The following is a 27,584-nucleotide window of genomic DNA, read 5'->3' as shown; positions in this document are numbered from 1 at the left end:
GTTCTGCCTCCCATAGCGATTGATATGTGGATATTCTCATGGAACATTCAGGGTTTGGGGGGGGCCTCAGTGCTTTCAGAGGCAAGGCCTCCTCAGAGGAGAGCTTCACAGAGCTACAGTTGGGGGACCCATTGACATTCTTTTCCTCCAGGAGCACCACCTTTCTGAAGGGCATACCCGCCGCTATGAGAAGATTTTACTAGCAGGAGCCACACTTTTTGGTCTCCCTCTTTCGGCCCCTCGGAGACGCAAGGAGGAGCTTGTATTTCTATCAATGAGGAGCTCTTGCTCGCAATGATAGGCTCAGGTGTCAATCGTTGGGGAGCACAGTGGGTTACCATTATGATTTGAGAGCATTGTATGGGCTTCCTCAATGTTTATGCCCCGAACGCCGCAGTATGTAGAGCCATCTTCTAGAGCACAGTCCGTCAGGCCCTTCTTGAGGGTGACTTTTGGTGCATGGGTGGAGACTTAAACATGATTGAGGCAGCAGAGAACAAACTTGGAGGAGGCACGGCACAGTCTCAGGCGCAGAGTACTCTACATGGGAGGAGTTATCGTGGCACTCAAGGGGCAAGATCCTTGGCATCTTCCAGAGTTTGGGCATAGCACTGGGAGCCTGTGCTTCTCGCGTTCTGATAGGAGGAGCACCGCCCCCAACCTCTCTCGACTTAACATGTTTTATGTGGATGAGTGGGCTTGCGGTTGTGGGGGCATGAACGGCATCTTGGCGGGCACTACTTTTTCGGATCATGCTCTGGTTATTCTACACTTAGAGGACCCTTGGAGGCAGGACAGCCACGCAAGCTCCAAGATTCCGGACAGCCTTATACAGGACCTCAAGATATGCAGTAGAATATAGAATAGAACAGATATGGGTGGGACTAGATTTTAGTTTAGGCTCTGCTCCGTGCACCTTGGATACGGGCCTTGGTGAGATCAATAGCTTTTTGCAAGAGGCAGCTTAGAGCAGATATGAGGGATTTCGTGAGTAGGAGAGGAGTCTGAGGAGCGGTCTTGCTTCCCTTCAGCGGCTTCAGGAGAGTTCCCCTGATAGCCCTTGGATTGAGAGTCAGCTTGCTGCTACCCATACGGACATTAGATCCATCGAGGAGAGGAGGGTGGAGTACAGGTACCATGCCAGAGCTTCCTTTGGGACCCAAGCTAGCAACAGAGTCACGGGGGACTTCTTTGAGATAGCAGGCCCCCACAGGAGGAGAGATGGTACTCCCAAGTTGCGTGGCCAGGATGGAGCCATTGTTTCTGACCCCCCTCCCCCCCCCCCCCCATGTGAGAGCCATTGCGACTAATTTTTTCCAATCTCTCCTCATGGGTGCCCCATTATCCCCACAGGTGATGGACACGTGTGAGAAGGTCCGGCGGCACACGAGAGTGGTGGTTCCCCACGCTCTTCGGTCCTTCTTATTGACTCCCTTCAGTACAAAGGAGCTAGCAGAGGCATTGACGGCTCTTCCTAGGGAAAAATGCCCTGGTGCAAACAGGCTTCCAATTTCTTTCTTTCTTCCCCACTGGGACCCCATGGAAGGCGGCCTTGGAGCTGCCTTCAATGAGATTATGACCACAGGTGCCATGCCAGAGAGACTTTTAAAGGGTTTGATTCACTTGATTCCTAAGGAGGGTGCTGATAGATTGGAGATCTGACAATGGAGACCCATCACCCTTCTTGGGACCACCTACAAGATCTTGGCCAAGGCCATCATCCACAGACTTCAACCTTTCTTCCATGACTTGATCCATGACTCATACAGGTTTTGTTCAGGATCGGAGCATTCTAGACAATATCTTCACCTTCTTGGAGGCGATAGCTTTGGCCAAGATGCGGCAGTAGGACCTCATAGTGCTACTCCTAGACTTTGAGAAAGCTTATGATAGGGTTGATTGGAGCTTTATAGAGGGCATGGGTTCCCTGTGAAGTGGATCCATGGTGTTTCAGGACTTTACTCAGCCTCTCACAGTCAGGTTCTCATTCAGGGAGCCCGTTGGCGACAGATTCCCCCTCTCCCGCTCGGTCAGGCAGGCCTATCCTCTGGCACCTTACCTTTTCCTATTCATCGCGGAGGCCACAAGCAGTTCTCTCAAATCAGGAGACGGGGCTCTAGGGATTGCGTCTTCCCCTCAGTACTCAGAAGCTGCTGGACTCAAAGTGACATAGCACCTTACCTATCAGGAGATGTGGGGAATTCCCAGAGATTCGTTGAGGCGATCAAGATCTTTTGTTGTGCATCAAGAGCACAGCTCAATTGGCACAAGTCGTGTGGTTTCTGGGTAGGCTCTGCACCCACTCCGATTTGCCACCTAGTTGAGGCTTTCCAGTGGATCCCGAGGGGCGCTCCAGTTCGCTATCTTGGATGTCACGTGGGCATCGATATCTCTCCAGAGCAGCAGCTCGCCCCTCTTCTTCTGAGCATTCGAAAGAAGCTTTTGTACTAGAGTTCTGCAAGGCTCTCCCTAGCTGGTAGAGTGGTGGCGGCGAACCAAGTCCTTCTTGCCACCATGTGGTACATTACTTCTTGCTAGGCCTTCTCTCGAGCCTGTATTGGTCAAGTACAATAGTTGATCTGGAACTTCTTATGGCCCAGCAGTGACAAAAGGCCTGCCAAGGCCAAGGGTACAATTAACTTTGATTTAACAGATTAGAGATGAGAGATTGGAGACCACACACGGTACACCCAATTGGGTCCCAACCAACCCACCTAAGGGCCCCCACCTTCGGATGTGTTTGCGTGCATAGCGAGATTATAATAAGTGCAATGATAATGGACTGAGAATGGTTCTGTGAGTGAACTGACCTCTGTGGAGGGAGCGTTGACGAAGTTATAGGCTGTTTGAGGCTTTGACTATTCTCACCCTGGACGCTTCTGTGCTCAGGTAGGTTATTTGTTGGGATCTGGAAGACTTGGACACTGGTCTACTGTAGATTTGGATCACTCCTAGGCTTGTTCTCTGCTGAAGAGGCCTGATTGCTACTTTGTAATTCAATATCTAAGAAATGCCAAATGAGGGGAAAGGTTGGTCCCATTTTTCCCCCTCTATTTTGCAGGTTGAGCAGCTCTAGGGTTGGCCGTAGGGTGCCAGGATGCAAAGCTCAAGTCGTTAGCATGATCTGGCTCATTGATCGCATCTGGCCCAAACTAGTCGCCCAATTTGTGCCCAGTTTGACTGCCTTTTGCTTGGCTGCTGTACCTGACCTGTCCCTTGCTCCGTGGGCTGCCCAATTGACCTGTGGGCTGCCCACACTGCTTCCTGTCCTGTTCCTTGCTGTCCAGCCCTTCCTGCATGTGCCCAAAGAGTCTGGAACTAGTGCAGTGGGTGCACAAGACATTTTACTTCCAATGGTGGCTATAGAAATGGTGCATTTGCAGGCAGACAAAGTACATGAAATGTATGTAGTGTGGGAAGCACTCCAGTCTTCTCCCAGCCTTTTGAGATCCCATCTCATCCTGTTTATATCACTTATCTTCCACCTACTACTGGTAAGGGCTATACAGGTTGAACAAGTATGCAGCGATGCTCATTCTCTGCAAGCAGCATTGGTACCATGTTGGTAAGATGTCAAAGTTGATTGTTTCAGATCGAGACAACCAGTGAACAACTCATTTTCCGTGTGCTCTTAAAGCTACCTGTTCTAGTGCATTTCATCCTTGGTTGATTTGTCTCATTTTTTGCTTTTTCTGGAGCATGGAAGAGATTAGTTATACTTTACAATATTGGCAGGAGGGAGTAGAATCAATTCAGAGTTGTGGCATGCTTGTGCTGGACCATGTATTTCATTGCCACCAATAGGCAGTCTTATAGTCTATTTCCCACAGGGCCATTGTGAGCAGGTTGGTGATTTATGCTTCTGTTAGTCGTTTTTGTTCCAGTACAAATGTTTATTTGTTCTGATCTTTGAATTCCTTTTTCTAGCAAATTCAGGTATCGTTTTTGTGATTTTAGAACGCTGTCATGGTCAAAGAGTTATGGAGAATTTGATGCTGGCTTCTTTTTCATGCAGATTGCAGCTTCGACTCGGAAGGACGTAGATGGACAGATTCCAAATTATCGAGACCTTCAGTCACAGCTGTTTTGCCAGCTTCACAATGTCACCTTGCATGTAGAGCTCCATCATTTTTCCTAAGGAAAAATAAATTGGCTTGCCTTATACGTTAATTAGATCAAAAAGTCGAAATCTTATGTCCTAATCATGCATGTAAAGAGAGATGGACAGTAAGAGAGATGCCAGTGATAGAGCTTAAAGAGCTGACACCTTTGAATTGAGCAAGTTCTTCCAATTAGAGAGGTGCAAACTGCTGAGTACGAGTAATGTCTATGCCAACCTGGCAGCCAAAGTATGTTGCAGTAGTTACCCTAGGAATGCGAGTGAAGTCAGACTGGCTCCTCAACTCTGGAGATTCAAAACCCACCAGATTTGTTCCAGTAAATGATAGCTCAAGTGGCTAAACCAAAAAATGTCTAATGCAGCCCAGAATCAGTCAAGATTACTGCGTGAAGCCTCATGAAAGTCTGCAATGTGATCTCAAAAAACAATATTGATCTCAAAAAACAAAATTGGCTCAATCTGAACTGCAATGTGCTCTCTCAGGTCGGCATGTAAATGCACACGATGACTGCTCCCCATTCTGAGCGCTCCCCTGCTGCACCCCTGACCTGCACCCTTCGTTGCCCTCTCCTTCGCCCGCCTGCCCCTGCCTGCTAATCGCACACCCCTCCCTCCCTTCTCTTCACTGCCCTTTCCTCCCCTTCCTGCTTACCCCTCCGCCTCCCTCCTCTTCGCTGCCCTTCCCTCTGCCTTCCTGCTCATCCCTCCTTCTCCCTCCTGTTCGCTGACCTCCCGTCCACCTCTCTGCTCACCCCTCTTCCTCCTCCCTCTTATTTGCTGCCCCCCCTGCGCCCCCCCCCTCCCCCCTCCCCCCCCCCGCCCGCTGCCTCCCTGCTCACCCCTTGCACTCCTCCTCTGCGCTGCCCTTCCCCTGCATTGCCTCCCCTTCCTCCGCCACTTGCCCCTCCTCTGCTTCACCTCAGGTGCCCCTTTTTTCTTTTTAGTCTCAAGAACAGAATACTCTAAAACAAGGTTCAAGTCAGCGTCATTTTCCAATTAGCATCATGGTTAATCAATCACCTCCAGGTGGGTGAACCATCCAGTTTTCACAAGACGAGCCTGCGACCCTCTTCGCCGAAATTGAGAAAGACTCCAAGACGACATTCATTGGAAAAATCTTTGGCTCTCACCCCTCCCTTATCCAAGCCCGTGACTAGGTACTAGCGGCGTTGCCCTCCAAGTTAACACTCCATTTTAAAGATGTAAGGCTACTTGGGAGAGGATTCTTCGAAGTAGACTTTGACGCAGAGGAGGCAGCCTCATAAGTGCTCAAGGGCAGTCCTTTCCCTTTGGGCCCAAGGAAGGTTTTCTTCCTACCCCACACCAACTACTTTGACCCTATCGAAGAAGACCGGAACTGTTACCCTATTACGCTCAGATTCCCAAGTGTTCCTCATGCTTATTGGCCATTGGGGCAGCCTTTGGGGTGGTCCTGCAGGTGCCCATCATCCCTGCTTTTCCCATTTCTTCTGCCCAGGTAGTCCTTGCCTCAGCCATCGTTGTTCCCAGGGTTATGGTGTTGGCTCATGACAATGAGGATTTTGTGTTGCTTCCGGGCCTAATGGTCCCTTTAAGCAACGTATGGAGACGTCAAGTAGACTTGACCAACTTGACCAATCCCAGGTTTGTCACCGGATGGGACACTTTGCCTACGATTGCCCTACGGCTAGGGGTCATAGGAGGCAACACAAATGCACTCCTCAAGCGACATAGCCTAATGCTCCGCCTCGGCCAGCCTTTTGCCAACACTGGCGGATCGTATCTTATGGCGGCCCTCTAGGTGGGAACACCAGGGCACAAGATGATGCCTCTCCCAGAGACAATGTATTTGATGTATTGGGTTAGAGTGATGAGTTTGCAGAGTCATCCTCGCAGAAGGACGTTGGATCAGCGCATAATGACTATGTTGAGTCCTCGTTGCTTGGGATGTACAGAGCCTCCTAAGAGAGATTCATACTCTCCTTCTAATTTAGGGATTGTTGGACACGGATGATTTCAAGAGGAGGCCTAACTCTTTATTTTACTCATGGAATAACCGCAGAAGTGGAGATGGATGCATCTTTGCACAATTGGATAGGTTTTGTGGATGATTGGGGCCTAGATTATTGGGGGTTAGGGTTTCAGAGAAACAGAGAACACACACAGAGATGGTACACAGCAACAAGCTCTCAAGAGAGTGAGGGAGATGGTGATTGCTACTATAATATGCAGCGGAAGTCTTCGTATTGGAGGATCTTGTCACACAAATGCTCACACTGTCTTCTGTATCCTGAGTTTCGTGAGTTTAGCAATCCACTTTAATACTTCAAACTTTAAAGAGATATGAGAACTGTACACCAGATTGGGTCCCAAATTACCCACTGAAGGGCCCCCTATCCCGTTACCGAGATAGTATTTGCTTTGTTACTTTAGAGAGAATGACTGTGGAGTGTAGATAAGCCAAACGCAAGATCTCGGAGGATCAGAAGCCTGGCTGAACTGTACATGGCTGTAGAAACACCTCAATGAACTGATCTTGAGCCTATGCACTCTTCCCAAGGGCATGAGGAAGGGCTGCACACCTGAGGCTAAGAAAGGACTGCCGTGGACTGTTCTAAGCTATGTAACTATGCTGTAAATGCTTATGAATGATATGTTACCTTCACCAGATGACTGTTGCATGTATGGATGATGCACAGAAGGCGGGGTACTGCTGTAGGACTGAAACGCAATGCTGGAAACTGCTGTAGATCTGCAAACGCAGGACTGGAGTGGACTGAATGGCTGCTGGTGGTGATATGTGCTCAAATGCAGAGGGTAAACTGCTGTCCTGGTGTTACCACCCTGTGTTTTTCTCTAGACAGTATGCAGGTGTGCACGGGGACATGGTGGACAGTGTGAATGGCATCAGATTGGAGTTAAAAAGGAAGCCCATGTGTGGACAACCCCAAGTGTGAAGGGGGCAAAAAGATTTTAACTTAAAAGGTTTCAAAAACCTTTCAAAATCATTATAATGCCCTTCAAAAAAAAAACGTGGCCCTTATGCTATTTTGGGGCCACGTGTGTGCTTTTCTGAAGAAGAGGGACTGGCGGGCAGATAGGAGGCGCCTATCTCTTGATGAAGGTGTGCTTTCCTCAGGAGGAGGACTACTCTTACACGCCGGTTTCCTCCTTTGCACAGAGGCGGCTGCTGGACAGAGGAGTACTTGTGGGATGGTTCTCCTTTGAAAGGACAGCAGGCTCTACAGGCTTCTGACAGGTTGCAGAAGGGAAGGCGTTAGTGGCTGTGGGACTGGCTGCAGGCGGATTGAACAGCCGCGTTGCAGGTACAGGAGTCAGCATGCCACGCTCTCTATCTCTCTTGGCAAACGGGTGGCTGCAGGCAGTGCTGGACAGAGAAGCGCATGTTTTTGTCCATGCACAAGCGGCTGGACTGCAGGCGGGCGCAGAGGGCTGAAACTCATGCTCTTTTGCACAAGAGTCGCTTACCGGTTGGTTTCTCTAGACACACAGGCAGCCAGGTGTACTTTTTGGAGGACGCCGTGTTTTTGCAGAAAGGAGGGGTTGGTTTTTCATGAACATAGACATCATGTCGATGGCGTTCAACTGATGGAACTTTCAGCTTCTCTTTGCTTTGGGTTCGGGACTGTTTTGAGATCAGTTCGAGGACTGTTCATGGGCTGTTTTTGTTTGGCTGCAAATTCAGTATGTACTTGGTTATTGGCTGTAAGTACAGGTCGTTTGGTTATGTTTCTTGGCATGGGAGTGATGCAAGCTCACATGGCTGCGTGCTCATGGAGCAAATTGTTTTCTTCCTGCTAGAAAGGAACAGAGGGACCTACAGTTATGGGCATCTCTATGTTGCCAGATGTTTCACGAGGGAACAGGTAACTAGATGTATGGAAACAGGACAGAAGTTTCAAAGGGAAACAGGCCTAAGGGTTTCATGTGGAAACAGGTCGTAGGTTTCTCGAGGAAACATGTTTTTGGGTTTCTCCAGGAGATAGTTCACATGCAAGCAGAAGGTACAGGAATAGACACATGTATGGTACAGCCTTGCTACTGATTGGATAGGGGACAAGGAATCCATGACAGAGATGGATATACCCTTGGAAGGTAGAGAGGGTTGGTACAAGTGTGTCGACTATATGGTATGTTGTGCTGTGATACGAGTTCTCTTTTGAGAGACAGTTTGGGAGTCTTTGTTGTGATGCAGAAGCACTGGATGTGTCAGGGTGTGATGTTGTTCATAGTGTGAGAGGCTATGGATGGTTGTGGCAGCCTTGATCATGGGAGAAAGCCTCTGTATGCAGACTCAATGTGAGAGAGTCTTTCAATGTGAAAAATGGTTGGACTTGTTTGTGGATGCCGAGTGGGCAAGAGGCCATGATGCAGGTTCTTTGCAGGCTTCAGGGGTTCTACTGTGACGGCTGAGTTCCCAGCCTTATTGTAATCAAAGCTCTTATTATCAATTAAAGAAATACCGCAAGGGGCGCCACTGCGATTTGGGGCCAATTGGTGTCCGTGTACTGTTTGCAAGAGCACTCTAGCTCCCCCTGTTTGTTTTCTTTTTCTAGGTTCTCAATGGCGTTGAAGTGTTTTATGTGCGAGTGTTTGTTTCACCGCCCTTCAGGCCGGTTCCAAGGTTCCGTTTGCCGGGACATCGTCGACTTTCTCAAGGAGGCGAGTCCGTGGTTGCTTTGGTCGGGCAATCGCTAACTTTCCTAAGGGGGCGAGCTCGTGGTTGTCTCATGAGAGTCACATCAAAAGCTTCAACATGAGGAAAGTGAAAAGGAAGTGTAGGACACAGTACAGGATTTTGTGTCTTTGCCTATATGAGGTGAAGAGCAAGAGCTGAAGATGAAGCTCAGGAGAAAAGACACCAAGGACAAGAGTAGTCGGCCAAGTATCTTCATAGAGGCTTCATGGGTTCGGAAGACAGTTTCTTTCTATGTTTGGGAGTGGTGATCTACTATGCTTCATCGAGGACTTGTGCTTACCACTTGGGTGGAGTGCAAGCAGGTTTTGGGTGCCTGAGGATGTATCAGATGAGGCTCAGATGGAAGTGGAGGAACTTGGCGAGGTTCTTATTCCTGAGCATATACTGGCACATAAGGAAAGAAAGGTACAGGGTAAGGTTTCCCGTCGCTATCCTGTGAAGTTCAAGAGCTGTTCACTGATGGATACGAAGTGGATGGAGGCGGTTCACTGATGGATGCAAAGTGGATGGAGGAGGGTGACTTAGCAGATTCACCTCAGGAGTTGCAGCTTTATCTTGATGCCTATGAGTTGGAGTCGACTCTTGTTACGGCTCATTCAGGTTCAGCAGAGCATAGGTCTGGAGCATTGCCTGATGCTCAAGAGGGGGGTAGCACCTCCGCTCCCTTGTTACAAACAGGCTCAGTTGTCATCTAGGAGTCGCTTGGTGACATCTTTGTATTCACCCGAAGGTACTGAGGCTGACAGTACATCTGCTTATGGGACTTCTATGATCTTGTGTTCTAGACACATGAGATGGTAAAGTTGGGTATGGTTCACAGTCGGCCGCACCTTGAACTATAACTGCAACTATGGATAACTCTATGGAGGGCATAAGTCTTGCGACCAGTCCTAGAGTTGGTTTGGTTCATGGAAATATGGATCGAATTCTATTTGTACATGTATGCATACACTTTTTGAGGTAGAGGTATTTTTGTCTTCTGGTGCCATTGGATCCTTGTCATGGTGGACAGTGTGAATGGCATCAGATTGGAGTTAAAAAGGAAGCCCATGTGTGGACAACCCCAAGTGTGAAGGGGGCAAAAAGATTTTAATTTAAAAGGTTTCAAAAACCTTTAAAAATCATTATAATGCCCTTCAAAAAAAAAAACGTGGCCCTTATGCTATTTTGGGGCCACGTGTGTGCTTTTCTGAAGAAGAGGGACTGGCGGGCAGATAGGAGGCACCTATCTCTTGATGAAGGTGTGCTTTCCTCAGGAGGAGGACTACTCTTACACGCCGGTTTCCTCCTTTGCACAGAGGCGGCTGCTGGACAGAGGAGTACTTGTGGGATGGTTCTCCTTTGCAAGGACAACAGGCTCTACAGGCTTCTGACAGGTTGCAGAAGGGAAGGCGTTAGTGGCTGTGGGACTGGCTGCAGGCGGACTGAACAGCCGCGTTGCAGGTACAGGTGTCAGCATGCCACGCTCTCTATCTCTCTTGGCAAACGGGTGGCTGCAGGCAGCGCTGGACAGAGCAGCGCATGTTTTTCTCCACGCACAAGGGGCTGGACTGTAGGCGCAGAGGGCTGAAACTCATGCTCTTTTGCACAAGAGTCGCTTACCGGTTGGTTTCTCTAGACACACAGGCAGCCAGGTGTGTACTTTTTGGAGGACGCCGTGTTTTTGCAGAAAGGAGGGGCTAGTTTTTCATGAACATAGACATCATGTCGATGGCGTTCAACTGATGGAACTTTCAGCTTCTCTTTGCTTTGGGTTCGGGACTGTTTTGAGATCAGTTCGAGGACTGTTTATGGGCTGTTTTTGTTTGGCTGCAAATTCAGCTATGTACTTGGGTTATTGGCTGTAAGTACAGGTCGTTTGGTTATGTTTCTTGGCATGGGAGTGATGCAAGCTCACATGGCTGCGTGCTCATGGAGCAGATTGTTTTCTTCCTGCTAGAAAGGAACAGAGGGACCTACAGTTATGGGCATCTCTATGTTGCTAGATGTTTCATGAGGGAACAGGTAACTAGATGTATGGAAACAGGACAGAAGTTTCAAAGGGAAACAGGCCTAAGGGTTTCATGTGGAAACAGGTCATAGGTTTCTCGAGGAAACATGTTTTTGGGTTTCTCCAGGAGATAGGTCACATGCAAGCAGAAGGTATAGGAATAGACACATGTATGGTACAGCCTTGCTACTGATTGGACAGGGAACAAGGAAGAGAGGGTTGGTACAGGTGTGTCGACTGTATGGTATGCTGTGCTGTGATACGAGTTCTCTTTTGAGAGACAGTTTGGGAGTCTGTGTTGTGATGCAGAAGCACTGGATGTGTCAGGGTGTGATGCTATTCATAGTGTGAGAGGCTATGGATGGTTGTGGCAGCCTTGATCATGGGAGAAAGCCTCTGTATGCAGACTCAATGTGAGAGAGTCTTTCAATGTGAAAAATGGCTGGACTTGTTTGTGGATGCAAGAGGCCATGATGCAGGTTCTTTGCAGGCTTCACGGGTTCTACTGTGACGGCTGAGTTCCCAGCCTTATTGTAATCAAAGCTCTTATTATCAATTAAAGAAATACCGCAAGGGGCGCCACTGCGATTTGGGGCCAATCGGTGTCCGTGTACTGTTTGCAGGAGCACTCTAGCTCCCCGTGTTTGTTTTCTTTTTCTAGGTCCTCAAAGGCGTTGAAGTGTTTTATGTGCGAGTGTTTGTTTCACCGCCCTTCAGGCCGGTTCCACCTTGGGCCTGGCAGGGTACTGTATGCAGGCGCCTAAGGGCTGATGGTCTGAATTGCTGCGTTTAGGATACAAATGGACTGAACTGCTGCGTCAGAGACTGTGTAACTGCTGGCTGCTGAATGGACTGCATGAAGGGGCTGCGTTACGCTGCAAGGAAGGCTGAAAGCACAAACACAAGCTCCAAAGGCAGGGACCAATCTAGGCTGAAGGCGGGGAATGCTCCTGGTGCTAAGGATGAAGGTGCCTAGCTCACTGTAGACTGAATGGAAAAACTAAGCCCTATGCAAGCCTATTTATACTATTTAGGGGCTGGTCAAGTTGGCTGGTCATTTATTTAATAAAGTTTATATTTATAAATGACATTAAATGCTAAATAAATACCATAAAATACGGAAAAAATACCAGATAAATCCTAGTAAATTTCCTAAGGCTTTTGAGATGTTCTAAATGATGCACATGCATATGAAAGCACATTATGCAAAATGCAGAGTGCTTTTTGATGCAAACCCTAAGGCTTCTACTGACTCTACATGCATGAATGATTCTCTCCAAGTGGGTTAAGGGACTTGACTGACTGACTGACCAGCTAAGGCTAAGGAATGACCTACATAGCTCGTGCCTGACTTATCCTGGACTGAAGATATACAATGGGGTCACGGCATACGACAAATATCATCCTACTGGGTTCTAATAATGTACAAATGTTGCAGTGCTGATGATGAGCCATCTTGTCACCATGCACTAAGTGCAGAGTGCATGTGACATTCCCTCCTGCTTAGCTTGGCGGCAGGTTCATGGCTTCCAAGTAGCCCGCCAACAACTGGGGGTACTCCTGGAAGAACTCCTCGTCTAGCCATACGGCTTTGTGGGTACCTCGATCTCGGAATTTCGTATAGAACTGACGTATTCGTTGACCGGAACCATGCTTCCATCGATGAAAAAGGATCTGCTTGGCTCACTGACTTCTGCTTCGTCTACCACGTCTGGGTGCTGTGCATCTAAAACATCGAACACTTCTGGACCAACATATGGTTTTAGCCAAGAAACATGGAAAACATCATGCATTGTCCAACTGGTAGGCAACTTTAACTTCATGGAGACATCACTTAACTTTTTGACTATTGGAAAAGGGCCAAAACTACGGAATGAAAGCTTGGGACAATGTTTGCCCACTTGTTTCATCTATGTTTCATGATGCACTGATAGACTCTATCCCCTTTCTTGAAGTGGATATCTCGTGTAAACTTACTGGCCTGTCTGAGAACTGAATAATGGCGAGGCTCAAAATTGAGGGCCAAACTGGGTTGAGTACCAAACTCTGCGGAATTGACATACTGATCTTCTATGCTTGCTAAGTCTTTTCCAGTGATGTTGAGAATGGTAGACTCCTGATTGGTCTGGATGCTGGTCTTTCTACTAAGAGCATCTACTACTGGGTTATGCTGACCATGGATGTACTTGATCATTCCTCCAACCTGGTGGAAGAGCTGACCCTGTCTAGTGTGCTGATCACTCCACTAGGCACTTGGCATCGTCGGGAACCACTTCAGTAATTGGTGGTCTATGATGACTGTGAAAATGCATCCATAAGGAACAGGTTTCAAATATTTGAGAACAGGCTGCTGTTCTAGCTTGCCCTTGAAAGTCTTGGAAAGACAAAAGGAAAACATGCTAGGAGGTTATGCTAACTGTGGGATACTGGGTAGGAGATCATCCTTAAAAATGTCTAAATGAGAAAGGAGATCTGCCAACTGAGGGACTGATAATAATGAGACAGCGGTTATCGATGAGATAGAAGCCGTCTGAGCATAAATCAATGTTCCATGTGCTCCCTTGCACATAGCTCGTCGGGCCTAGAGATTAGAAATCATAGGAACGCCAAGAATGCTCCTATCCCCCCGAATCATGAGAGGCTTAGGAAAACCTTTAGAGATAATAAAGGTGTCCTACCCCCAATTAGGAATAGGTTCATACTGACGAAAGCACTGGATTCCTAAGATCATGTCACATCCCAAAAGAGGAGAGAGAATGAAATCTCGCTGGAATGAGGCCTTTTGAACTTGAAAAGAAAACTGTTGTGCCTGTTGAGAAATGTGGATGCGGAGACCGGGTGTCAACCCGTCTACCTCCAAATGATATGGCACTAAGGTACAGCTCATGTTGGTAGCCAACTAGAGAGAGATGGCGTCCTCAGAACTGCCCATGTCAAAAATGATTATGAACTGTTGGCCCTTGGCAAAGCCATAAGCTCGGATCAAGCTTTTCTGTGTGGTTGTTGCCTCACCCTCCTGCTTAGCATCAAGTACCACGGATGGCATGGAATGCATAGAAGGTAAGATCTGAACTGCGTTTGTAATAGCAGGCGGGTCTAGAGGAGCGGGAGATACTGTGGCAACTGTGGCAGAAGGCTCTTTTGAGGCTTGCTCCGCTTGCCTTTGTGGACAATCCTTCTTACCATGCCAAATGGTATGACAGAAAAAACATCGGTTTTCTGACTGATATTGTCTTTGCTCCTCTGGAAGAAGATAACCTCCAGTAATGCCTGCTTGAGCCTTTTCCTCAGGGGTTTTCTTAGGCTTGGATTCCTTACCTCCTAAACTAGAGCTAGGACTGGTGTCTGTCTTAGTGTCTTTAGAAGACGAATTACCCTTCCCCTGTTGGGGTTTGGTACCGGACTGGGATGACTGCTTGGGCTTGCCTCCGTTCATCTTCATTTCTTCATTTTAAGCGAGAGTCAAAGCCCGGTCATATGTATTGGGTTCAGAATTACGAGCTGTGAACCGAATGTTAAGATCCAATCCACGAATGAATGCTCCATCTTGGCCTGCGCAAATAGCCCTACCTGCTGTGCTAAAGTAATAACCTTTCCCGAAAACTGAAGCACTGGGGATCCGTTCTGTCTGAGTCCATAGAACTCATCTTTCAAACCGGTCATGTACTGGGGCGGGAGAAATCTAGTCTTCAAGTCATGGACAAAGATGATCCAGTCAAAGCTTGTGACACCTCTGGCCTGGTCTGTATGAATACTAGACCAATGTTGCCACCAAGTGACTGCCTCACCAGTAAGATGGGGAGCCGCTAAGTGGACTTTATCTTGTGGCTCTGTGATCCTAGCTAATGGAAAATGAGCATTAAACTGATGAATAAATTGATTAACTGATGAATGATTACACTTACCATCATACTTACTGAAGTTTGGTTGACTGTGAATGACGATGTTTGATGCTACTGCGGACTGCGGGTTGGTGACACCTATGACTGGGGAGACTGAGGAGAGTTGCTGATACCTCAAGTGTATGGCCTCCTTTTCCCATTTTAGTGCTCGAATAACATACGTTCTTGATCAAGCTCATGTTGGTGTTCCCGAGCGGCGAGTTCAGCCTAACACCGGTATTCATCGATCTTGCGTTGGGGGGCTTCCTCATATTCCTGTCTTCTACTTTTTCTTCTTTCCTTCGGGCCTCATCCTCCCTCCTTTGTTGTTCCATCTGAAAGAAGAGGGAGATGTAGTCGGGTGCTGCTGGAGGTGGAGGACAACGTACTGCTGCTATGTCCAAGAGTTGCACGAGCAGCTGGTTCTGAGCTCTAAGAAGAGCTAGGGTGTTTGCTGTAGGCGGAAGAACATGGTCTCTTTCGGGAGAGACGTCTTTTGGCTGATGAGTACTCGCTTCTATAGACATGATGCTGAAGTCGGTGGTCGTGCCGGAACGCAATCTAACCATCCAAAGATGCCCCCACGCTAGGATACGGTGTGTGTGGACAATCTGAATCTGATACCAATGTAATATGCAGCGGAAGTCTTCGTATTGGAGGATCCTGACACACAAATGCTCACACCGTCTTCTGTATCCTAAGTTTCGTGAGTTTAGCAATCCACTTTAATACTTCAAACTTTAAAGAGAGATGAGAACTGTACACCAGATTGGGTCCCAATTTACCCATTGAAGGGCCCCCTATCCCGTTACCGAGATAGTATTTGCTTTATTACTTTAGAGAAGATAAGCCAAACGCAAGATCTCGGAGGATCGGAAGCCTGGCTGAACTGTATACGGCTGTAGAAACACCTCAATGAACTGATCTCGAGCCTATGCACTCTTCCCAAGGGCATGAGGAAGGGCTGCAAACCTGAGGCTGAGAAAGGACTGCGGTGGACTGTTCTAAGCTATGTAACTATGTTGTAAATGCTTATGAATGATATGTTACCTTCACCAAATCATTGTTGCATGTATGGATTGTGCACAGAAGGCGGGGTACTACTGTAGGACTGAAACGCAATGCTGGAAACTATTGTAGATCTACAAACATGCAAATACATTAGATTTGGCCTTCAAGGGATACACCCATGCAAATCTGTAGTAGTCATCGATAAAGGTTACAAAGTATAGATGCTTTCCAAAAGATGGTGTCCGCATAGGACCCCACACACATCACCACTGTACATGTCATTTGCACAGTGTGTATCTACCGTGTGCTACACACACACAAGACTACCTTCGAGGTTTGGGGAAGTTTGGAGCTAGGCAGGCAGATTGGCGAGCTGAGTTAGGGATAGACTAACGGGCGGGCGCCCAAGTGCGGACGCTCGATGACCGGCCAAGAGCCTATAAAAGGGTGGCCAAGGTTAGTCATTAGTCATATAGAGTCTCGCATGATTTGTGAGAGCTCTATGGTCTGGAGCCTGGATCTAGTGCAAACGTGCACCTGCTTCATGCAGCCGAGGCCGGCAGCAGTCTCGAGGCCCGCGAGGGTAGCTTCGTGGCGGTATGGGACGTCACGAGGTAGAGATTGGTCGGTACGTCCATCTAGTTAGCTTAGCTCGTGGCTCGGTGGGGTCAGCCAAGTCTGTGGGCTTGCCCACGGCTGTCGTGGTTGGGAGGTGAGTCAGGCTTGGATCCCCTTCTTGTTTGTTTGGTTTGTTTGCAGGTTTCGAGTCTTGTACCAGGAACGTTCTACGAGGAGATCCTTTGGGGATTTGACACTCGTATCAGAGCGTGCCTCGTGAACAAGCAAGCCGGTAGGTAGAGAAGATGAGGTCGAAGATAGGTATGTGTTCAAGAAGCTTGCTGTTTTGTTTATGCATACTGCCGTTTTTTCATATTAGTATGTGCTTTTCATCGAAGAAACCCGTGATGATGGAGATGGTGGTCTAGCAGGGTTGTTTTGCTTAGCAAGAAGAAGGCTGGATGCATTTTTGCAGTCGCATGAACAGTTGAGAGAGAAAACAAAAAAGCTTGGCGGCTTTTGTTGGTGAGAGAGAAAGAGAGAGAGAGAGAAAGAGAGAGAAGTTCGCTGGCTGTTGTATGCGCAATCGGATGCTGGCTGGGTGCTGCTGGTTGCGTGCTGCTGGTTGCGTGGTTCCAACTGTTGTGGGCACATGCGTGTAGGCGGGCATCACCACTGTATAGGTGACAGCACCAGCCAGGCGGCGCCAGCGCACATGTGCAGTCGTCATGGGCTACGCAGGCCGGCAGACGGGCCAAGTACGTGTGCTGGCGCAGGCAAGCGCTGGCACATCCGCAGTCGGCTCCATACACAAGCTGGTCGTAGGCGGTGCTGGCAAGCGAGCGCAAGGCGGCAGGAAGGCGCTGCAGAAAAAAGCGAAAGCAGACGCCGGGTGGTTAGTTTTTGTTTTTTTTTATTTTTATAAAAAAACATTGAACGAAGATCCACCTACGCTACCTTTCTTTCGTTTTTTTTTAGATAAACCTTATAAGAGGGGTTTTAAGACTTTAAAGCTTAAAGGTGTGTTTTTTTAAAGAAAACAATATATATATATATATATATATATATTTTAACACAAAAGCAAAAGCTCAAGTTTGCTTTTGGGGAAGCTCATATAAACCCCTTAAGTGGGCTTCTTGCCACACATCTCTCAAGTTTTCAAGCTCTCAAGCTCTCAGGTCCTCTAGCACTTTTCTTGTGCAAGATCAAATTTTCTCTCCCCTTGCCCTCTTCAAGATGTCGACCCAAGAATCCGAGTTGGAGCCCCTTAATGAATGCGAAGGCTTGCCGGCTATGGAAGATACCGATGCCGATCTTTTGACGATTATGTGTCAAAATCAGATTTCCAAGAGTTCAAAGTTACTCTCGAAGCTTCTTCTTCAGAACCTCAGGCACAAATCGCCGCGCAGATGCAGGCTTTGTAGAACTCCATCTCTTTGTTGACCACTACCCTATCTACTCTTTCGGGTATGGATACCTTGGCCTCTGCTTTAGGCCCCAACATTACTCCGGAACAGTTCCGGGGCGAGCAAAAGCAGCGTACCAAGGAGATAGTGGACACTTGGCTACATAAGTGGCAAGTCCATTTTCAATTCCATCCATATGATGACGGGAAAAAGATCCAGCTAGCAACACGTTTCCTCTCAGGCAAAGCTTTGCTTTGGTGGAAGAAACTCAACTCTAAGCCAATGACTTGGGCACAATTCGAAGATGTCTTCGAGAAAGAATTCCTCTTTTACAGCTTTGACCATGACCAAGAAGCACCTCACTTATGAGCTCTACCTCCAAAAATTTAGGGACTTGCAGATGAAACTACGAAGATGGATCCCACGACTCTTTTGGGGTTCTTCGTAGCCGGTTTACCCAACTCATACCGTTTACAGGTTAAAAATAACAAATGCATACCTTTGGACGAGGCCATTCATTCAGCTCGTATCTATGATGATACAATGGTCTCTTTCAAGTCTAAACCTGTTACCGAGCACGGGAACAAGCACAAAAGAAAGTTCTCTACACCAATGGCTAACACGACTGAAGGAAAGACTTCGGACCAACCTTCCAAGAATTCAAGTTCGACACTAGGGAAGAGGAAACGTCTCCTTAAAGCTTTGAAGCTCAAGAAGGAGGGACGTTGTTTCATCTGCGAAGAAAAAGGACACATGCGTAATGAGTGCCAAAGGCAGCTAACCAGTTGTCTTTGACAGGTACATTAGTTACTGTACTTTCTCGCCCTAGTACATGTTCTGATTGTTTGTTCAACTCTAAAGTTTTTGCCTTGTATGATCTTCTCCGAGTTTATGGAGAAGTGAACGGCCATAGAATCCACATTCTTCTAGACCCTGGCAGCTCACACAACTTTGTTAACTACAAACTTGTGCAGACATTGAGTCTTGATACGACACCCAGTGATCATACCTATGAGGTACGCCTACTTACGGGTCGGCAAATATGGGATCGAAAAGTGGAGATGCTACCAATCCGGATTCAAAACTACAAAGATACTCTGGAATGCTATATTATGCACCTAGAACATGTAGACTTGTTATTAGGGTTGAGTGGTTTAAGACTCTTCAAGTCCAGATAGATTGGTCTAGTCATATTTTTTCTTTTCAACATAGGAACACCCAGTATAGTATTTTACGTGATTGTGTATATCCCTCTCACGGACCTCTTGTAAATACAGTTGATTTTGGAATTATAATGGATTCTTCTTTGTATACTGCTTTCCATTCTGTATTGATTCCACTTTCTTTATTTCTCATTCCTTCCATGTATGTCAATGAATTAAGTGTATTTAAAAGCAACGAATTACAGAAGATACTTGATTCATTTCAAGATGTATTTCCTAAGGAACTGCCATCGGGTTTACCACCTGAAAGGGCAAAAGATAATCGTATTGATTTGATCCCTGGTGCTCATCCTGTCAGTATTCCACCTTATAGAATGAGCCAAGCTGAGGAAGATGAGTTGGCTAAACAACTCGAAGATTATTTGAGGATGGGACAGATCCGTCCAAGTAAATCACCTTGGGGTATACCTGTGTTGCTTAGGAGAAAGAAGGACAACTCCTAGAGAATGTGTATAGATTACAAGAGATTGAACAAGCTGACAATTAAGAATGGTTATCCTCTCCCTAGATCAAATGATCTGATTGACCGGTTAGCAGGAGCGAAATATTTCACGAAGATAGATTTACGTACTGGCTATCACCAGATACGTATTCATGAAAGACATGTCGAAAGAACCGCCTTTCCGACTAGGTATAGTCATTACGAGTTTCTCGTATTACCTTTTGGGTTAACCAATGCTCCAGCCACTTTCCAGAAAATGATGAACGATCTTTTTCGTGAACATTTGGGAAAATTTGTGGTTGTGTTCCTGGATTATATTTTGATATATAGTCGTACTCTTGAGGATCATGTTAGACACCTCACGATTGTCTTATCTATTTTAAGACAGAATCAACTATATGCTAAGTTAAGTAAATGTGAGTTTTTTATGACAGACATCATTTACTTGGGACACAAGATCACTAGAGATGGATTGAGCATTGACTATGACCGAGTTCAGAAGGTTCTAGACTGGCCTATACCACGAACACTGAAACAACTTCGTTCTTTTCTCGGTTTTGTTGTTTTTCTTCGGAAATCTGTGCGGGAGTACTCTCAGCTCACACTACCGATGACCGACTTGTTGAAAGGTCGTGGACGTAAGTCAAATCAGCCTATCACTTGGAATAACGATTTGGATATGGCCTTCAGCCTTTTGAAAGATAAAGTCAAGGAAGCACCTATCTTAGCGTTACCCGATCCTAGTCGATCTTATGTTCTTGAAACTGACGCCAATGACTATGCCATCGGGGCTGTTTTACTTCAAGATGGTAGACCTGTTGCTTTTGAAAGTAAAAAGCTAGACGACACTCAATCTCCTTGGCCAACCCTTGAGAAGGAGCTTTATGTTGTGATTCATGCTCTCAAGGTTTGGAGACATTATTTATATGGCTCCAAGTTTGTGGTATTGATTGATTATCAGTCAATCAAGTATGTGTGTGTCGCGGATAATTTGAGAGGAAGGAAAGCTCGTTGGGCTGAGTTAATGCAAGATTTTGATTTTGAGATTCGTTATTGAAAAGGGTTCATGAATAGTGTTGCAGATGCGCTTAGTCGAATTAGAGAGGTGAATACTTTGTCGTTCACCGAGATTTCTACTGACTTTGCAGGACTGATAGTTATTTTGGTCCATTTTGGCAGAAGATCCAAGACGGGAGCTCATTGATTGACCGAGATTTAATGACTGAATAGCCTACCATTCAGGCTGCAGGAGGCCAGTGGTGGATGATTCGGAATGGTTTACTATTCCGTAATGACAAAATTTGTGTACCACAGATCCCGAACATTAGGTCCAAGATTCTTAAGGAGTGTCACGATGCCCCTTCTGCTGGACACCCTGGGGTACACAGGACGCTATCGTTAGTGAAACACACTTTTTATTGGCCAAAAATGAAAGGGTATGTAGAAGATTATGTTCTCAAGTGTCAAATTTGTCAAGCAAATAAAGCTGAACGCTTTAGACAGGCTGAGTTGTTGCATCCTTTGTAAATCCCAGGTAATAAATGGGAAGTATTTCTATGGATTTTATTACCGGATTGCCAAGAACACATCAAGGCCACGATTCTATTTGGGTTGTGGTAGATCGCTTCATAAAAATGGGTAGATTTTTACCGACCCGAAAGACTATTACAGCTACACAATTAGCACGACAGTTTATCGAGCAATTGTTCACACTGTACGGGTTACCAAAACATAGTCAGTGATAGGGACTCTAAGTGATTTTTGAAAACTTGTTTTTGAGAAGTTGGAAACAACTTTGAATTTGAGTTTCTCATATTATCCTCAATCAAATGGCCAGATTGAAAGAGTGAATCAGATTTTGGAGAATATGCTTCGAGCACATGTATCCAAAAGAGAGAATTCATGGGAGGATTATCTTCCTATGTTAGAATTTGCATATAACAGTACTAAGCATATGAGTACAGATTTTAGTCCTTTCATGCTTATGTATGGTTTTCCACCTAGATCACCTGTTACAGTAGGATTCTTAGGACTTCAGCATGATGCAGCGCGTAATTTTTTGCAAGATATGCAAGAAATGTTACGAGTTGCGAAGGAATCTATTAGAAGTGCTCAAGACCGAGACAGATTTTATTCTAATAGACATCGTTCACCCAAGAGCCTATAACAGGGTGGTCAAGGTTAGTCATTAGTCATATAGAGTCTCGCATGATTTGTGAGAGCTCTATGGTCTGGAGCCTGGATCTAGTGCAGACGTGCACCTGCTTCATGCAGCCGAGGCCGGCAGCAGTCTCGAGGCCCGCGAGGGTAGCTTCGTGGCGGTATGGGACGTCACGAGGTAGAGATTGGTCGGTACGTCCATCTAGTTAGCTCAACTCGTGGCTCGGTGGGGTCAGCCAAGTCTGTGGGCTTGCCCACAGCTGTCGTGGTTGGGAGGTGAGTCAGGCCTGCATCCCCTTCTAGTTTGTTTGGTTTGTTTGCAGGTTTCAAGTCTTGTACCAGGAACATTCTACGAGGAGATCCTTTGGCGATTTGACAGTACACAAGCTAATTTTTGGACAGCCCTTGTTGTTCCATCTTTTGGGTATGCATTTCTGTGCATCTTACCCAATATGCAGCCTTCACATACATGTTTTGGTGGCAGCTCTACATCAGGCGTATCCTGTACCATATTATGCTTTTGCAATAGCATCAAACTGACATAATTCACATGCCCAAACATGGCATGCCACAATTTTGCCTCATGCATGGCAGGTGTAAGAGTGGTAACCACATGAGCATCATGCTCTCTTGTCAAACCTGTCAAGCTCATATAACCCATGGTAAAATGTGCCAGAAGTAACCAATGCATAGCCACCTTCACAGTCTTTCACTATGCATCTGTCGTCTTCAAAGTTCACTGCATATCCTCCTTTAACAAAAGAGGAGACAGATAGCAAGTTCTTCTTAATTCCTGGCACATACAATATATCTGAAAGACATAAGTCTGCACCATCTACTGTTGTGAGGATCACCTCACCAACACCCTGAACTCGATAAGAAGAATTCTTTGCACATGTTACCCGCTTGCCTTCTGGGGTAGCCATAAGCTTCTTAAACAAATCGCTGCGTGAGGTGATGTGTTTAGAAGCACCACTCTCAAAATACCATGTGTCCTGTGTTTCATTGACACTGAGAGACATATGCTCCAAAGATGCATCATAACTGCAAGTGGTGAAAGTCCACTCATCCTACACAAGATTTACTGATGCATCATCTTTCCTTGCAGGTGGTGAAGAAGAATCTACAGCCATGCCGCTTTCCTTTTTCTTCTCCTTTGCAAGCCTCTTTCTGCACTCTTTCAAGTAATGACCTGGCTTCTCGCAGTAATGACATTTGTCCTTCTTTTTGGGCTTGCTTGCATCATTTTTAGCCTTTTGTGGAGGCTATCCCGAATCAACCTTTGGCTGAAAACTGTGTTTGGCTTTTTCCTTGCCCTTGTCTTGGGCAGCAAAAGCCCCATCACCATACATGCTGGAAGATTTGTTCTTCCGATTCTGCTCCTCCTGTAACAACAAACCAACCAACTCTTCAAACAAGGTTGGTTCAGGGTTATCTCGCATAGATAGAGTGAGCGATGTGTGGAAATTCAAGTAGGTTTCTGGCAAAGATAATAGTGTCCTGGAAACCAACTCCTTTTCAAAAATGACATCATGAATGTTGAGCAGCTGCTCCCGAAGATCCTGGATCTTCGTAAGATGATCAGCCATACTATCACCTTCATTCATGTCCAAGTTCTCAAGCTCTTTCTTGAGAAATGCAACCCTGGCCTCATTCTTTGCCTGATACATGGTTTCAAGTCATCCCAAGGTCGTCTCGTGAGGTCTTGCAAGACCGAATATGCGGTTATGATTGATCGCTTTACTGACAAAGCAATCAAAGCCATCGCTTGGGCATCTTGAGTATCCCATCTTTTCTGCTCCTGTGAGGAAGGAGTGGGTACTGCTGCTTGTTGAGCACCACGGCCAGGCGTGTTAGGTGCTATGTAAACAAGGCGTACATCTTCACCTGACACATAACCCCATAATCCTTTGGCCGCCACAAGTAGGTTTCGGACCATGAAACTCCAAAGGGAATAATTACTACCATCCAATTTGTCCTCTTGGGACAAAACCCCGAATATATCGATCGTATTTCCAGCCATTTGCTCAAATCTCTTCACCAAGAGATGCAAATACGTGCAACCACATATGCTGTAAAAAGGACCTGCTAGAAAAATCCAAAATGCACCGAAGTGCAATGCCAGGCAACCACAATGTCCTGTGCAAATGGTTTTGTCCCAAATTTGAGGCTACAATGCTGAAAATCCCAAATGTCTGAGCACCAATGGGCTAATTTATGTGTCAATTGCACATAATAGACCAAAGCCCCAAAAATCTGTGTACCAATGAGCTTCAATTTTGTGATTAAGCAATGATTTCATGAAAGCCCCAATTTTCTTTGTATCCTATAGATGCAATTGTGCAAATTCTAAAAAAATCTCCAAATTCTGAAAAATCCCCAAATTTTCCTTGAATTTTGTAGCCAAATGTTGCCCTGCCCTATTGCTTGCACCAGGTTTTTGCAATGAAGCAAGAAGTTCACTAAAGCCCCTAAATCCAACGAAAAATCTGTTACCTGATGAAACCCTAATTTTTGCATTAGGCTCGTGATTTATGCAATAGGCTCCTAACCCTTCTCCACAATGCTACTGGTTGTTGGCGTGGCAGGAGCAATTGCTACTGCTGGTGGGTTGACCTACTGCTGGTGCAACAAGCGGGAGGTGGGGCTCTAACGGCGAAGCACAGGAGGCAGGCGACAGTTGGGAGGCACGAAGACTGACGGAGCTGTGGGAACCGCATGTGCAGGCGGGCTGCTCTGTGCAGAGATGGAGACTGTGCAGACGGGCTCCTCATGCGGCCAACAGATGGTGAGGAGGAGCCGGGCAGACCACGCGACGTGTGGCGAGCAAGAGCTGGCAAGAAGCAGAGCAGGTGGGGTGGCGGCCAGATGCAGCGAACACGGCAGGCACTGTCACCGGACGTAGCAAACACGGCGGGGACGGAAGCTGGATGGCAACTGCCCTCTCCACTATCGCCGCCCGATTTGGTGGCTAGACAGGGCGGCGGAGTAGAGACGGCAAGGGCACGTGGACGGGCGGACTCCGGAAACTCGCACGCGACGGACGAAAGCTCCCAGTGTCGACGGAAATTGGCGACTACTGGACGGACTATGCAAGCGCCAACGGACAGAAGCTAGGAACTCCCAGTGTCAATGGAAACTGGCAACTATCCGACGAACTGTGCAGCGTGCCGGACGGACTGTGCAGGCGCCAATGGACGGAAGCTGGGAACGCCACGGGCTACAACCTTGCTCTGATACCACTGTTGGGGGTTAGGGTTTTAGAGAAAAGCAAGCTCTCAAGAGAGTGAGGGAGATGGTAATTGCTACTCAAAGTAGATAGGATACAAAGATGAGCAGCAAAAAGAGTTGACTCCAGAATATCATAATACAATAAGTGTGGTGTCCTTTCACACCTAATATCCAACAAAGGGAAAAATCCAAAGGGAGAAAAGTGCCCTTGGTTAGCCCATGTTCACATGTGGCACTACTCATAGCATTTGTGGCTGCCCGGTTGTCATGTGCCTCAGGGAACTTGGGAGACAGAAGGCTTCACCTCATGTTCCCATCCTAGACTCTCTCTATCTGGATGCAGAGACCTCACTTGAGGTAAGAGAGATTTGGAGGCTTGGTGATGATCCTGACCCTGGGAGAGACTTGCCTTGGACTTGGAAAGGACTAACCAGCACTATCACTTTGATGCTTTGGCCAAGAAAGAAGAGGCTCTGGACAAGCAGCGAGCTATCACGCGCAGGTTGGCTGTGCTTCAAAGGGAACATGAGAAGCATCCCGACTCCCCTTGGATCCTAGATCTCATGTCCACTGTTAGAGCTGAGTTACAGGTGGCCATGGATAGAGGGGCTAATTTCACATTTCATGCTAATCAAGCATATGCATAGCAGGGACAGTTTGAGATGCTTGCAGGATTCTCAGGGAGAATTTCACATGGAGCCAGATAAGATGAGGAGTAAATCCTCAAACTTTTATCCGATCTTGCTCTTTGCATAGGCCCACTCTTTGGATAGAGATGTTGCATGCCCGAGCTTATTACAAATGATATATGCACGTCTTTGGATGCCCCCTTTTTGAAGGATGAGCTGAGATATGCTTTGCAAGCCCTCTTGAAAGGCAAACGCCCAGGGAATGATGGTCTCTTTCCCTCCTTTTTGTAGTTTTGGAATCACATTGGTGATGAGGTTACTGTTGCTCTGCTAGAGATGTGGTCAGGAGACGTGGTGTACAGGTATGATGCGTCCTTTTCACACAGAGGGTCTTATCCACTTGTCCTGAGGTGGGAACAAGACCAATATAAGGCAGTGGAGGCCCAGACCTCTGCTTGGATCTACTTACAAAATCTTAGTGATAGTAGTGAATATGAGGCTTCAGCATGTTCTTCAGAGGGTTATTCATGCTACACATAATGGTTTCCTATAAGGAGTGAGTACTTTTTATAATATCTTTTCATTTTGGGAAGCTGTGGAGTGGGCTAAATCTACCCAACAACACCTTGCCATTTTCTTGCTGGACTTTGAAAAGGCTTATGACAGTGGATTGCGACTTCTCTGAAGGCACAATGGCATGCATGGGTTTCTCCCAGGAGTGGATTAGAGGGGTCTCTCTTGCATATATAGGGAGGCCCATAGCACAGTTTTGGCCTCTGGGGGCGTGGTGTGACTGCTTTCAGATCTCCTATTCCCTGAGGCAGGGATGCCCCTTAGCTTCACTACTTTACCTTATAGTAGCGGAGGCTATGAGCAGGTTTCTTCGGATTACTCCATTGCCAGCTTGTGCGCTGCCCTCCTGATCGCCTCGTCAACCATGTGCGATCATTTCTCATGCCGTCTGTGCCACATCAACAGTTATGCTTTGCCACTGCCGTTTCACTTGACATTCATCATGGACTTGCTGCAGCAACAACTCACCCGCTTGACACATGTGAAGTCACTTCCGTATGCTTTGCCAGAGCTACCGTCTCCACACCCATTGAAGCTCCAGCCTCCTGTACTCGCACAAAAATCAGCATCAACAATGGTGAATGTCATTTAATCAAAGCATAATTCACCTCCAATGGCCATCCAAGTGCCAACCACCAAGCTCCTATGTGCCAGTTGCTGCCACATAAAGAGAGTGATATTCTACCGACGAAAACTATCCCACAGCCTCTTCCAAAAATCTGAGAGGAAATGCAGCGAGAGGCCACGGGACTGCCAGTGTCCTGCTACTATTGGAGTGCCCTCAACCTCTGGGATCTGAATCCTACGGCCCAGCCATGCAGTCCCTGTCTTTTGGATCATACCATGTCCACTCCCCCAGGTCCCACTAGAGGCCATGAGAGGTCAGCCCTCCCAAATCCACAAACGCCAGAGTCTCTCTCTAGCCACCTTGGCTGGTGGAGAGTCACTCATGTGCATGGAAACCAATCACCCTCACCCTCTACAAGGTGCTTCCCCTGAAATCCTCCTAGAGGGGCTCTACTCTCTAGTCTGCCATGAGGTCCAATAGAGAAGGTGCGTAAGGCAGAGCTCTCATCCGTGCAATGAACCCCCAAGGGTATATCGTGCCTAGTGAACACTGCAGAGGAGGAGAGTCCGGGATCGGGGCCAGCCACTCCGGAGGGATGGAAGAGTTGATGTCTGTCCCTGCCCCGGATCCCAGTAAGGCCCCTTTCCCTTTCCTGGGCCCCAAAGCGCAACTATCTAAATGTAAGCCAATCTCCAAGTGACCTAGCAGGACGACCCGTGCTCAAAGCTCCCCACGATACGTGAGGTGGGCGAGCCCCAAGCATGTAGCCACTAGGCAGATGGACCAAGGGATTCCAGACAGAGGCTGTCAGAGATGCTCCTCGAAGACTACTGGAGCTGATTGCCGAAGGACCGGCCTAAGATGATCCCAAGCACGCAAGAGACTGGCTACAAATCTATCCTCAAATGCTGGCGTAAAGCCACAAGCTCGCATCTCCATGAAAATCCATCTTGTGCTCTGAGGTCAAGGGGCTCCCAAAATCGGGATTCGCAAAGGGCTCTATTGCTGACGTCATCCGCTCTCAAGCAGTAGCTTATGGCCCTTTACCACAGACAATTATAGTGAACAATCAAGGGGATGCCCTTCCTTATTG

General features: G+C 47.1%; 1 protein-coding gene across 2 annotated transcripts in view; it reads left to right on the top strand.

The window, feature by feature from the left end:
- The window catches only part of LOC147627874 (auxin response factor 12-like), a 106,666-nt gene that overhangs the window by 12,696 nt on the left and 66,386 nt on the right, over window positions 1–27,584 (top strand). For both annotated transcript variants that reach the window (XM_086814849.1, XM_086814847.1), the window contains exons 3-4: window positions 3,736–3,845; window positions 4,016–4,114. In XM_086814849.1, the coding sequence (XP_086670975.1) occupies window positions 3,736–3,845; window positions 4,016–4,114 (209 nt within the window). The remainder of the gene's footprint in view (window positions 1–3,735; window positions 3,846–4,015; window positions 4,115–27,584) is intronic.

This window comes from Cibotium barometz, chromosome 20 (genome assembly GCF_041138505.1).
Source record: "Cibotium barometz isolate CiBa-2024 chromosome 20, ASM4113850v1, whole genome shotgun sequence".
In the NCBI taxonomy this organism is placed as follows: domain Eukaryota; kingdom Viridiplantae; phylum Streptophyta; class Polypodiopsida; order Cyatheales; family Cibotiaceae; genus Cibotium; species Cibotium barometz.
This window is presented reverse-complemented; position numbering and strand designations above follow the sequence as displayed.